Genomic DNA, 14,058 nt, shown 5'->3' with positions numbered 1-14,058 from the left:
AATTCTCCGTTTCTGCAATGAAATGGTGCAATAAGCGTGGGTATTATGATTCCTTGCCTAATTTGATGCTGTTTGAGAAAAACTTTGGATAACTATATTGTTTATGTTGCAAGAAATGGAGAAAACAATAAGACTGTTGCCTCTATCTCTATTACTACACTAGTGTGCATGAATAATAATGAATTCGTTGGAGGAATTCCAGAAGGATTTTTCAAAAACATTCCTACAGAACAGAAGTTTCTCTGAGAATTTTCTTAGGGGAACTTCTGTAGGAATCTTTAGAAATTTCTTGGAGGAATTCTAGAATAAATCTTTTATTAAAACCTTAGAGAAACTCCTTGAAAATTCTTTACAGAAATTTTACGAATAAAAGCGTTGCAATATTTTTTGATGGAATCCTTGGAAAAAATATTAAGAAAGCTTCAAAAGAACGCCAAGATGAACGATGAATGTATGAGGAAATGCTAAGATATTTTTTTTCGAGAAATCTCAAAAAAAGTTAAGTAACGGAATATTTGAGAAATCCTTGAAGAATGTATGGTGAAATACTTATCTTCTGTTGAAATCAAAATTTGGAGGATCTATAAAATCTAAAAGAAACCACGGAAGAATGTTTAAAGAAATTCTATAAGAAGGACTGCCGGAATTCCGATGTAACTTCTTGGAAGAATATAGAGTAAAGTGGGGCAAGAGTTTCTTTTAAAGTTTTTGAGCTCAATTCAAATTATTTCTTTCGGGTGTCAAGGTTGTTCGAACCCTTTTTGAAAAAGAGTCTTTCACTCCAAAAATTATGAAAATTGATCAATATTTCGAGAAGTTATGACAAAATGTTGGTTTTTGATCAATAAATTGTAACATGCGATGGCCCTTCCAACGCATGGAATGAAATTTTAATGAAATTGAATTCGATATTTTATGTTGGGGCGTAACTAGGTATATTTTGAAGATGCTCTAGCATGTATAACTTTTTGCAAAAAAGATTTGGAAATCGTATTTTACACATAGTGGGGCAAAAGTTCGAGTCATATGGCAACTTTAGGTATACACCTAAAATTCTGCAAAATGTACATATTATCTCTAAGAGTGATGGAATTAGTGAGAAAATTCGATTAAAGTTGAAAAAAAAGTTGTTTTATCTGAATTTGACGGAAAACTACTAATTTTAGGTGTAGTAAATTTAACCCTGATTTGGGTAAAATCCAAATCGAATTTTAAAGTGTATTCCAGTTCTAACATCAAATATTAAGTGGTTTCAGGTATTCCTATTACCAAAGGGTCAAAATAGTGTGCTACGGTTAGCGAAATTCAACAAACACTAGATTCGAACTTTTGCCCCAGTGAAAACCAGGAAAAAAATCAATAACTTTTGTCGCAGTGGAGTGAAAATTGCAAACAAAATCATTTCCGCTTGGAAAATGTCTGATAAATCGAATGGAACTAGTGTCGTTCACCGCACGAAACTGTATGTCGACCTACAAAGTCGATTTATCATCGGATTCTTGATTTTTCACACTAAAAGATGCGTTTTAACAGTATATCTCATATAATATATTGAAATTATGAGTTTACTCTGGCATACAAATGCTTTAGAATGTACACAAGTAGTATTCGACATTAATATATTTTTATGTCGACTCAAGTTGGTTATTTTGGCGAAAATGATCGATTTTCATACAAAAATTCATAATTCTGTCGTAGTTAACTAGGAAAACTAAATTATTTCCGCAAAGAAAATGTCTGGTAAATCGACTGAAACTAGTGTCGTTTACCGGACGAAACTGTATGTCGACCTACAGAGACGATTTATGACCGGATTCTTTATTTTTTGTACTAAAAGATGCGTTTTGTCAGTATTTCTCATACTATTTATGAATTAACTCTGGCATACAAATCCTTTAGAATGTACACAAGTAGTATTCGATATAAATATTAATTTATGTCGACTCAAGTATTATTTTGGCGAAAATGATCGATTTTCATACAAAATCTCATAATTCTGTCGTTGTTAACTAGGATATTATGAATTAACTCTAACATGCAATTCCTTTAGTATGTACACAGGTAATATTCGATATAAATAATTTTTTTATGTCGACTCAAATTGGTTATTTTGGCGAAAATGATCGGTTTCATATAAAAACTCATAATTCTGTCGTTGTTATCTAGGAACACTAAATCGTTTCCGCTAAGAAAACGGCTGAAAATCGACTGGAACTAGTGTCATTCACCGGACGAAACTGTATGTCGACCAACAGAGTCGATTTATCATCATATTCTTAATTTTTCGTATTAAAATTATGAATTTATTTTGACATACAAATACTTTTGAATGTACACAAGTAGTATTCGGTACAATTTTTTTATGTCGACTCAAGTAGGTTGTTCAAATGATTAATTTTCTTACAAATGATTAATTTTCATACAAATTGATATTTGTAATAGTTAACAAAGAAGTAAATATTTGAAAACATTTGAATTTTGAAAATTGTAATTACTTCTGCACCCCAAATTTCTCTCTCACTATCTTCTTGGCGTAACGTCCTCACTGGGACGAAGCCTGCTTCTCAGCTTTCTATCGTAAACAGCTATTTTATAACTCGAGTCGATTAAATCGGCTCGCCTGCTATCACTGTAGAGTCGAAGAAAAGCTAGTACAGAAATCGACTAGCTCGATAGCCGACAGAAGAAGAGTGGTCGATTCGTGATTTTGACAGTTTAGTGAGAGAAATTCCTCAAGGATTTCCTCCAAAAAATCCTCCAAGAATTCCTCCGCAAATTCCTCCGGAAATTCCTCCAAGAATTCCTTCGGAAATTTGTCATGGACTCCCTCCGAATTTTCTCCGCAAATTCCTCAAAGATTTCCTCCGGAAATTCCTCAAAGATTTTCTCCGGAAATTCCTTAAAGATTTTCTCCCGAAATTCCTTAAGGATTTTCTCCGGAAATTCCTTAAGGATTTTCTCCGGAAATTCCTCCAGGATTTCCTACGGAAATTTCTCCAGGATTTCCTACGGAAACTTCACCAGGATTTCCTTCGGGAATTTCTCCAGGATTTCCTTCGGAAATTCCTCCAGGATTTGCTTCGGAAATTCCTCCAGGATTTTCTTCGGAAATTCCTCCAGGATTTCCTTCGGAAATTCCTCCAAGATTTCCTCCGGAGATTCCTCCAGGATGTCCTCCGGAAATTCCTCCAAGATTTCCTTCCGAAATTCCTCCAGGATTTCATCTGGAAAGTCCTTCAGGAATCCTTCCGGGAATTCCTTAAGGAATTACTCTGGAAATTTCTCCAGGAATTCCTCCTGAAATTCCTCCAGGAATTCCTCCGGATATTCCCCCAGGAGTTCTTCCGAAAATACCTCCAGGAATACCTCCGGAAATTCCTCAAAGATTTTCTCCGGAAATTCCCCAAAAATTTCCTCCGGAAATTCCTCAAGGATTTTCTCCGGAAATTCCTTAAAGATTTCCTCCGGAAATTCCTCCAAGAATTCCTTTGGAAATTCCTCCTGGATTTCCTTCGGAGATTCCTCCTGGATTTCCTTCGGAAATTCCTCCATGTATTCCTCCAAAAATTCATCCAGGATTTCCTTCGGAAATTCCTCCAGGATTTCCTTGGCAAATTCCTCCAGGATATCCTTCGGAAATTCCTCCAGGATTCCCTCAGGAAATTCCTCCAGGATTTCCTAAGGAAATTCTTCCAGGATTTCCTCAGGAAATTCCTCCAGGATTTCCTCCGGAATTTCCTCCAAGATTTTCTTCGGAAATTCCTTCAGCATTTCCTCCGAAAATTCCTTCATGATTTCTTTCGGAAATTCCTCAAGATTTTCCTGGAGGAATTCCTGCAGGAAATCCTGAAGAAATATCCAGAAGATTTCCTGGAATGATTTCTGGAGGAATTCCTGGAGGAATTTCCGGAGGAATCATTGGAGGAATTTGCGGAGGAAATCCTTGGTGGATTTTCCAGATGAAATCCTTGAGGAATTTCCGGATAAAATCCTTAAGGAATTTCCGGAAGAAATCCTTGAGAAATTTCCGAAGAAAATTCTGGAAGAATTTCAAGGAAATCCTGAAGAAATTTGCCGTAGATTTCCTGGAAGAATTTCCGGAGGAATTTCTGGAGGAATCCTTTGAGGAATTTGCCGGAGAAATCCTTAAGAAATTTCCAGATGAAATCCTTAAGGAATTTCCGGATGAAATTCTTAAGGAATATCCGGAAGAAAACCTTGAGGAATTTCCGGAAGAAAACCTTGAGGAATTTCCGAAGAAAGTCCTGGAGGGATTTCCGGAAGAAAACCTTGAGGAATTTCCAAAAGAAATCCTGAAGGAATGTCCGGAGGAAATCCTGAAGGAATTTCCGGAGGAAATCCTGAAGCAATTTCCGGAGGAAATCCTGAAGGAATTTCCGAAGGGAATCTTGAAGGAATTTCTGGAGTAATTCCCTGAGGGATTCCCGGAAGATTTCCAGATGAAATCCTGGAGGACTTTCTAGAATCTAGATGAAATCCTGGAGGAATTTCCGAAGGAAATCCTGGAGAAATTTCCGGAGGACATCCTGGAGGAATCTCCGGAGGAAATCCTGGAGGAATTTCCGGAGAAAATCCTTAAGGAATTTCGGGAGAAAATCTTTGAGGAATTCCCGGAGGAAATCTTTGAGGCATTTCCGGAGGAAATCTTTGAGGAATTTGCGGAGAAAGTTCGGAGGGAGTCCATGACAAATTTCCGAAGGAATTCTTGGAGGAATTTCCGGAGGAATTTGCGGAGGAATTCTTGGAGGATTTTTTGGAGGAAATCCTTGAGGAATTTCTCTCACTAAACTGTCAAAATCACAAATCGACCACTCTGCTTCTGTCGGCTATCGAGCTAGTCGATTTCTGTACTAGCTTTTCTGCTCGACTCTACAGTGATAGCAGGCGAGCCGATTTAATCGACTCGAGTTATAAAATAGCTGTTTACGATAGAAAAATAAATTTGGAATACAGTATTTAGGCCCATATAGCCACAGCTGTAAAGACGTGGGTATCCAGCATGAGCATGCTGGGGGTGACGGGTTCGATTCCAGATTGCTCCAGGAACTTTCCATAAAGGAAATCTCCTTGACTTCCTTGGGCATAGCGTATCTTCGTGCCTGCCACACGATATACACATGCAAAAAGGTCGTTGGCAGAGGAAGCTCTCACTTAATAACTGTGGAAATGCTCATATAACACTAAGCTGAGAAGCAGGCTTCGTCCCAGTGAGGACGTTACGCCAAGAAGATAGTGAGAGAGAGAAATTTGGGGTGCAGAAGTAATTACAATTTTCAAAATTCAAATGTTTTCAAATATTTACTTCTTTGTTAACTATTACAAATATCAATTTGTATGAAAATTAATCATTTGTAAGAAAATTAATCATTTGAACGACCTACTTGAGTCGACATAAAAAAATTGTACCGAATACTACTTGTGTACATTGAAAAGTAATTGTATGTCAAAATAAATTCATAATTTTAATACAAAACGCATCTTTTAGTACGAAAAATCAAGAATCTGATGATAAATCGACTCTGTTGGTCGACATACTATTTCGTCCGGTGAACGACACTAGCTACAGTCGATTTGCCAGCCGTTTACTTAGCGGAAACGATTTAGTGTTCCTAGTTAACAACGACAGAATTATGATTTTTTATATGAAAACGATCATTTTCGCCAAAATAACCAATTTGAGTCGACATAAAAAATATTTATATCGAATACTACCTGTGCACATACTAAAGGAATTGTATGTCAGAGTAAATTCATAATATCCTAGTTAACAACGACAGAATTATGAGATTTTGTATGAAAATCGATCATTTTCGCCAAAATAATACTTGAGTCGACATAAATTAATATTTATATCGAATACACCTTGTGTACATTCTAAAGAATTTGTATGCCAGAGTAAACTCATAATATCAATATATTGTATGAGATATTCTGTTAAAACGCATCTTTTAGTATGAAAATTCAAGAATCCGATGATAAATCGACTTTGTAGGTCGACATACAGTTTCGTGCGGTGAACGACACTAGTTCCATTCGATTTATCAGACGTATTCCAAGCGGAAATGATTTTGTTTGCAATTTTCACTCCACTGCGACAAAAGTTATTGATTTTTTTCCTGGTTTTCATGGGTTTTTCCCCATTGTGCAGTGGTGGGGCAAGAGTTCGAATAAAACACACACATGGGTAATTCTCGCTGAGACCGGCCCACTATTTACACCTTGTCTTCAAAAATGTTTAAGGTGCCGATTTTCTGAAAGCCCTCGCCTAAAAAGTAAGAAAAATGCATTTGGTTACTCAAATTGATGGACCCCCCGTTAGTTAGAGCCACAACAATTTTTGCAGACCCCTCGATTTTGGTCAAATGGTGGCTCACTAAAACCGTTATAACTCAAAAGTTTCACCGAAAACACCTCAAAACGAAATGTTGTTAAAAAGAGGAGAGATAGAGCTACTATTTACAATAATAAAAAGTTGGGTCGGCCATATTGATTTTGGCCGCCATCTTCGATTTTTATACCAAAACATTTTTTTCACCATGAGGGCAACCACCGATTTTCAAAATTTTTGCATCAATTAAAAGTTGGGACATTTATACATAACATATCAAAAAATTAGAGATGTCTTTTTCTTCTTTCAAAAGTTATCTACAGTTTTGCAAATTAAGCCACGTTTTCTCCATACATTTCCATGCGCACCGGCAGAGACATACAACAGCATCCGAGTTTACGCCTGCATGTATACACAAAGGCGCGTGCCGCAAAATTTGGCCAAATCGGAGGTGCGTTTCCGTTTTTGACTGTTTCTCAATGATGCGGGCATTGTTTTTATTACTTTTTTTAGTGTTTTGAAAAGCTTAAACCTTCAACTTTCCATTAGTGGTTTCAGAATTTTAATTCGTGTTCGTAAACACTGCGAAATAACGCTGCATTTATGTAAACGGTCGGCACCGGGCCCAGTGGTATGGTTTACAAAACGGCAGATAACTTTTGAAAGAAGAAAAAGACATCTCTAATTTTTTGATATGTTTTGTATAAATGTCCCAGCTTTCAATTGATGTAAAAATTTTGAAAATCGATGGTTGCCCTCATGGTGAAAAAAATGTTTTGGTATAAAAATCCAAGATGGCGGCCAAAATCAATATGGCCGACCCAATTTTTTATTATTGTAAATAGTAGCTCTATCTTTCTTCTTTTCAACAACAATTCGTTTTGAGGTGGTTGTTGAAGAAACTTTCGAGTTATAACGGTTTAAGTGAGCCACCATTTTACCAAAATCGAGGGGTCTGCAAAAATTGTTGTGGCTCTAACTAACGGGGGGTCCATCAATTTGAGTAACCAAATGCATTTTTCTTACTTTTTAGGCGATGGCTTTCAGAAAATCGGCACCTTACACGTTTTTGAAGACAAGGTGTAAATAGTGGGCCGGTCTCAGCGAGAATTACCCACATACAAAAAGTGTTGTAACTCAAAATTGAAAAGACATTTGGCGTAACTTTGTCCAGTAAAATTTTAGCTGATGGATGGTAGAATCACCACACGCTATTTGTTATTTTTATCTGCTTCGATTTTTTGAAATACGTTGAATTTTCAACTAAGGTCGAACTTTTGCCCCACCTTACTCTATGGTTCAAAAACAATCATATATATCATATCCTAGAAGAGTATTTTTTTGTAATAATTTTTCCTGAAATTTCTTGGGAATCCTATGAATATTATTGATAAAATCCCAGGTGGACTACCCTTCCGTCAGTCAGTTGGCCACCACTGCCAGCAGATTCTAATGCTGAGTACAAGTCTTCCAACGTTTTGTACAAAACACAACAGCGCGATCATTCGAGAGTAAAATGTATAGATTTATCATTGTAAAATATGTACATCTGTAATTTTCATGAGGGCCCAGTAATTTGGTTCCGCACCGGGCCTCCAAATTCCTAGCTACGCCACTGAGTAGCTTCATGGTTTCCTTCAGAAATTTCTTTCGGAGATCCTGCTGGAATTCCTCAACGATATTTTTTTTTTTGTTTTTCTTCTGACGTTTCACTAGGATCCCAAAATTTCATATGGGATTCCTTCAGAACATCCTTCCCAGATTCCTCGAGGAGTCCCTCCTTGAATTGCTTATGCAATCCCTTCTGGGAATTCTCTTGGAGATCCTTCTGAAACTACCGTAAACCGGGGTCAAATTGATCAGCGGGGTGACATTGATCACTCGGGTACTACATTTAAATTTCATAATAGGAACTCTTAAGCGTCGAAATGATCTTAAACTTTTTACGTCATCTGATTCGTAGATGTCTAGAGATGGGTGTAAACTTTTATTTTTTTTTAGAAAGAAGCTAGTTTTGCCTAATTTTTTCAAGGAATTTGCAATGTACTTCTAATTTAGCTGAAATCATTGCTACTAAACAATCAATCGCTAATAGGACTTCCCGTTAATTCTCTATTTTGACATTTTTTATGGAGCCTTGGTTGGGATGTTATGTAGTTAATCAGAACATGAAATAGTTATAAAAAGTTCATTTTATGAAGAAATACACTCCCGTTCAAAAGTTTGGGGTCACCCCCTCAAAAACATGTCATTTTTTTAGGCCCATATCTCCGCCAATTTGCGTCCGATTTCAAAACCCTAGGTTTCATTCAAAAAATAATAAGTCAAAGAAACTTTGAACATGATTTAAAAGAAACTTTTTCAAAAAATTTTGTATGTAAACTTAACCCAAAGTTGCCAAATTTTATAAAAAATGAATATAAATTTACGGCAGTGTCGCTGGAAGTTAGGTCGACCAAATTTTAAGATGAGAGCGGTAATATGACCCATTTTCCATTAGCTTTCAACTGCTTTTTTCAGAACTTAGCTAAAAAATCTAGAAAAAAAGTTATTAAGTAAATTAATCCTTGATGTCATCGACCAAAAGTTTGGGGTCACCCCTCAATATGATGTATCGGCCAAAAGTTTGGGGTCATCTGTCATCAGTTTGGTGATATCTTCGTCATCTATAGTTCAATTTTAATTATTTTTGGCTCATTTCAAAGATAATTAACTAAATTTACGTTTGATGTCATTAACTTAACGTATTTAACGATTTTTGTATATAAAAATGTTATGTAAAGTTAGCACATTTTACCACGCTTCAAAAAATGAGGCAACTTTACGTTAAGTTTTAGTATGTAAATTTCAACAAATATGTGTGGTTCAATGTCTATGCAGTAAGTATCATTCATTTTGTTTCAAATAAGCCAAGAAGAATTAAAATTGAATGAAAGATGACAAAGATATCAACTAATCACTTTTCCATGTTTTACGATAGTGACCCCAAACTTTTGGCCGATACATCATATTGAGGGGTGACCCCAAACTTTTGGTCGATGACATCAAGGATTAATTTACTTAATAACTTTTTTTCTAGATTTTTTAGCTAAGTTCTGTAAAAAGCAGTTGAAAGCTAATAGAAAATGGGTCATATTACCGCTCTCATCTTAAAATTTGGTCGACCTAACTTCCAGCGACACTGCCGTAAGTTTATATTCATTTTTTAGAAAATTTGGCAACTTTGGGTTAAGTTTACATACAAATTTTTTTGAAAAAGTCTTTTTAATTCATGTTCAAAGTTTCTTTGACTTATTATCTTTTGAATGAAACCTCGGGTTTTGAAATCGGACGCAAATTGGCGGAGATATGGGCCTAAAAAAATGACATGTTTTTGAGGGGGTGACCCCAAACTTTTGAACGGGAGTGTAGGTACTAAAATAGTTTCTTCTGGTATTCCTCTCTTTCTCTTGGAGCTCCCTGTATAACCTTAGAAGAAGCTTCTGAAAGAATCGTAAAATAAAATCTGGAGTAAATACATAAGGGATGAACATCAAAAGAAATACCAGAAGGATCTACTGAAGGAATCTTGGGTTTAAATCCAGGAAAAATTCCTAAAAGAACTTTTTGAGGAACCTCAGAAGGACTTTCCGGAGGAAAGAAATAACTTGAGTAATTCCAAAACAAAAACCTAAAAATAACCCCAGTAGGAAATTTTTGAAAAATCTCAGAAGAGACCCCTTGTGGCATCTCAGTTTGACTTTCTAGATAATGGTTTGGATCGCGAGGGACAGTTGAATATTTTACTGTAACAGACAACAAATGAGAGAATTTCTATGCTGGGTCGCGAAAAGTACGTCTGCTGGCAAAAGGGGGTCGCGCTCCTGAAAATTTGTTCTAGAGGAACCCCAGAAGAACAAGAGCGCAATTCGTGTGTGGTGGTCGGCTGCGACGGTTGTCCGGAATGGTTCCACATCCGGCGTTGTGTGGGTAGCGAAGAGGGCAAACTGGTACCGCTAAAGCAAGGTCTGTCAGGAGAAGGCCCAGGAGTACCGGCTGATGAAGATGGTCGCCAAGAAGCAGGCTCGCATCCGGAAAATCTGCAAAAAGTCAGCGTCAACTCTAGTCTAAACGGTAAAAATTCTGCACGCTCGATGTAATAGAAAAATCACTTAACTATTCAGTGACCTCCTACCTAATCAACATGATCAGAAATGCTTTTCCTTTGGGATCGCAATGCTCCTCTCTCCTCTCCTCTTCTTGGCGTAACGTCCTCACTGGGACAAAGCCTGCTTCTCAGCTTAGTGTTCAATAAGCACTTCCACAGTTTTTAACTGAGAGCTTCCTCTGCCAATGACCATTTTGCATGTGTATATATCGTGTGGCAGGCACGAAGATACTCTATGCCCAAGGAAGTCAAGGAAGTTTCCTTTACGAAAAGATCCTGGACCGACCGGGAATCGAACCCGTCACCCGTCGAGCGATCGTGCTATTGTATTTTGTACAACACGCTGAAAAAAAACTTGTACTCAGCATTAGCGTGGGGCTGACGATGATGACCAATCGCGCGATTGACGGAAGATTAAGAGCAACGTCTGTTTGTCTGTGGTCCAAAGATGCCTGTTAATTTGATGCGACTCCAGGGCGCGCTGGAAGTCAACACTCCCAAGCTGGTGTCTGAGCAGTTACTACTTTCCGAATCCATCCCGCAGGTCATCGAAAAGCTGTGTCGGCACTTTGGCCGCCCGGAACAACTACTTCAAAGCCTGCTGGACAAGATCAACTAGCTGGAAGCCAGAAGATTTGGGAAGTTTTGTTCCATTCGAAAACACGGTGGAACAACTCTGCGGCCATCGAGAGGCAGCCGATGTACGGCAACATCTCGTCAGCCCGCTACTGATAAAGTCGCTGGTCGCCAAACTGCCGAATCGGGAAAAGCGCGAGTGGATCCATTCCCAGCACTGTCGGGAGGAAACAACGCATGAAACAACGTTGCGGACGCTGATGGATTTCCTTATGGACATAGTTTCGGACACCTGCGAAGCCATCGTTGAGGTGAAGTTTGGGGAGTTCAATCTACACTCGTCGTCCAAACCATTTTCCCGATCCGGAAACACCCGGCCAAATGAGGCTGGACTGCACTGTCACTGTGAAGCCAACAGTTCGGCCGACAACACACGCGAAGCGAGGAAGCCGAAGCCGTGCATGATGTGGCTTTCTAACGAACCGTCGTCTGTGGCCCTGCGGGGATTTCAAAAAGATGCGGTACGTTGAGCGCTTGAAGCTGGTGACGCGGGAGAAGTTGTGCCATCCTAACGAACACGGCGGGCTATGCAAGTTTGAAATGCGTTGCAACAAACGGCGACTGAAGAGAATACCACAATCCGCTCATTCATCCTGTGTTGGCGTTACTAGACGAAGGAGCTTCCGTAACGCAGGTGGAGATAAACCTCGCCAACAACCGTTTGGGAGCAATCGGAGTACCAGAGCGATTGACCATCCGGTGGACAGAAAACACATCGAGATTGGCCTGTAGTTGTCAGGAAAATGCGCTGCTGCCGGCGGCAAGATGGACGGTGTATGGGCCGCTCTGAGTTACTCAAAAGCCAGTTCGCGTTGGAAGAATCGGTGATAGCAATTCCACGGGGAACCGTAGAGAAGAAACGGGCCCAGAGAATACGATAGCGAACCACCCAACTCGCCGGTAATTGCTGCGAAACCGAAATTCATGTCGAAAATAGACGATCCACGACTCCCGGAAAGTTACCCTATTGAGGTTCATGGAATAAAGCAGCTGCAGCTGCGGTCCAAGGATATGAATAGGCCGAATCTGCATAGAAATCATTATGAACATACGACCTATTCAAGGCTAATGCCAGAACAGACCCGGAAGAACCACCACAAACATGGTGGTTCTCATCCCTCACGTGAAAACCGTATTAAGAGTAGCAATAAACTGTTTTAAAACCTAATTGAAAAATTTTCCGTACTTAAAAAGAGGTTATGATGATTTTTGTTGATATTTTTTTTCAACAAAAACTATGACAGCTCAAGATGCAGAGAAGCTTCTTCAATGGCACGTAAAGGTCAGTGGTTTCTGGAGAAATTTTCGAGTTATAGAAATTTAAATGTGCCAACAATTGATCAAAATCGAGGGGTCCGCAAAAATGGTTGTAACTCCAACTAACGTTAATATGTATTACAGTAAACAAAATGCATCTAAGATGTTCTCAATTCAAGAATGCTTGTTGTTCCTTCGAGAACTATGAATTTCACATAAACTTCTTCCAGAAATTTCAGCAACATTCTTTCAGGGCTCCCAAAATTCTTACCTAAACCAACGCCATATTATTGAAGAATCCCAAACTGATTAATAGCTGCATTGAACATGATCAACCTCATTCAACCTGTTCCAAACTTCTATTTCCAGATTCAACCAGTGCTACGGAAACTACGGCTGGTGGGACACGCTGCACGGCACGAACGACGAATTCCGCAAGAGGAAGCAATACCTTCGCAACAAGAGAATATTCTCTCTGAAATCAGCCCGCGAATTGATTCCAGAAGACGATTAGACATCAGTTGGGATGGGGCACCGCACCGGACAAACACAAGAGGATAATATTAGCTTACGATAAGCCGGTTCTGATTAGTGATTACGAACCTCATACTGCTCAGTGCATTATGCACGTAAGCGTTTGAGCGTCGATTTATCAGTCAGCCGGAAGGAAACAAGCAACTTTGCATTAGAAGTCTCGCGCAGGGTGTGATAGGGGATCCCCAGCATGTGAAATCGAAATTCCAGTTTTACCAGACAGTTTGGTTCATTCCAAATGTATCTAGTGAATACAAAATCATCCGATTCGTTTTGTCATCACATTTACACACGATACACATGCTTGAATTTAGAAACAAGTACAATAAGACCACCATCATTTTCTTTATGAACCGGAGTTATGATCGTACACTAGAGTTAAGGTAATTTTAGTAAAATAAATAGGTTTACTTATGAAAATGACAGACTACATGAAACTAAACTAAACATTTAATCAAAACTGTCATCATGAAGAAATGTCTCGCAACAAGAATGTTAATGATAAATTTGAGTTCACTCTAAACAAGCTACTTAGTCACGCAGTTTAGGGTGACTCATGTTATCATTCACAACCAGCATAATATATTAATTTCAAAGAGTTACATACATAGTTCAATACAAATAATACAAATAATACTTTAAATGTTTAGATATGCTCACGGATTAATGTATTGTTGACCTACGTAAAGAGTCTGCGCCATTTCACAGTAGCTATCTGATAAAAATAGTAAGCATATAGCAATAGCGATTATCACACAATGTATGCCCTGAGGAAGACCATAATCACAACAAAACCAGAAAGCACAAACGAGTTTTAACTCGAGAGATTGCATTCATATAGCCTAAGATTCACTTACCTGCGCAATTGAATATACAGATGGATATAAATACTTGCGAAACGATTAAATTTAGGAACAAGTCTAGACGGAAAGTTATTTCAAAGTTGTAAAGTAACTTCCAGTAGGATCGATAACAGCATTGACATGCTTCAATAAATGTTCAGTTTGAAACAAATATATCTACGTCGTTTCTATTTTAAGTCAGAGTGTGACAAAAATTACTTGCGTCTAATGTACTTACTAATGCATCAATTGTGGGAGTATCAAATCATCCCAGTTCTTTGAACCCATATGGC

At 38.3% G+C, this 14,058-nt stretch overlaps 1 protein-coding gene across 1 annotated transcript in view; it reads left to right on the top strand.

Moving 5' to 3' along the window:
* Positions 1-14,058, top strand: part of LOC109405995 (fatty acid hydroxylase domain-containing protein 2) — a 29,619-nt gene extending 15,561 nt beyond the window's left edge. Inside the window, exon 3 of the mRNA XM_062859045.1 lies at positions 12,759-14,058. Within this exon, the coding sequence (XP_062715029.1) occupies positions 12,759-12,903 (145 nt within the window). The 3' untranslated portion in view covers positions 12,904-14,058. The remainder of the gene's footprint in view (positions 1-12,758) is intronic.

Source organism: Aedes albopictus, chromosome 3 (genome assembly GCF_035046485.1).
Source record: "Aedes albopictus strain Foshan chromosome 3, AalbF5, whole genome shotgun sequence".
Lineage (NCBI taxonomy): Eukaryota > Metazoa > Arthropoda > Insecta > Diptera > Culicidae > Aedes > Aedes albopictus.
The sequence above is the reverse complement of the archived record's forward strand: the minus strand, read 5'-3'. Positions and strand labels throughout refer to the sequence as shown.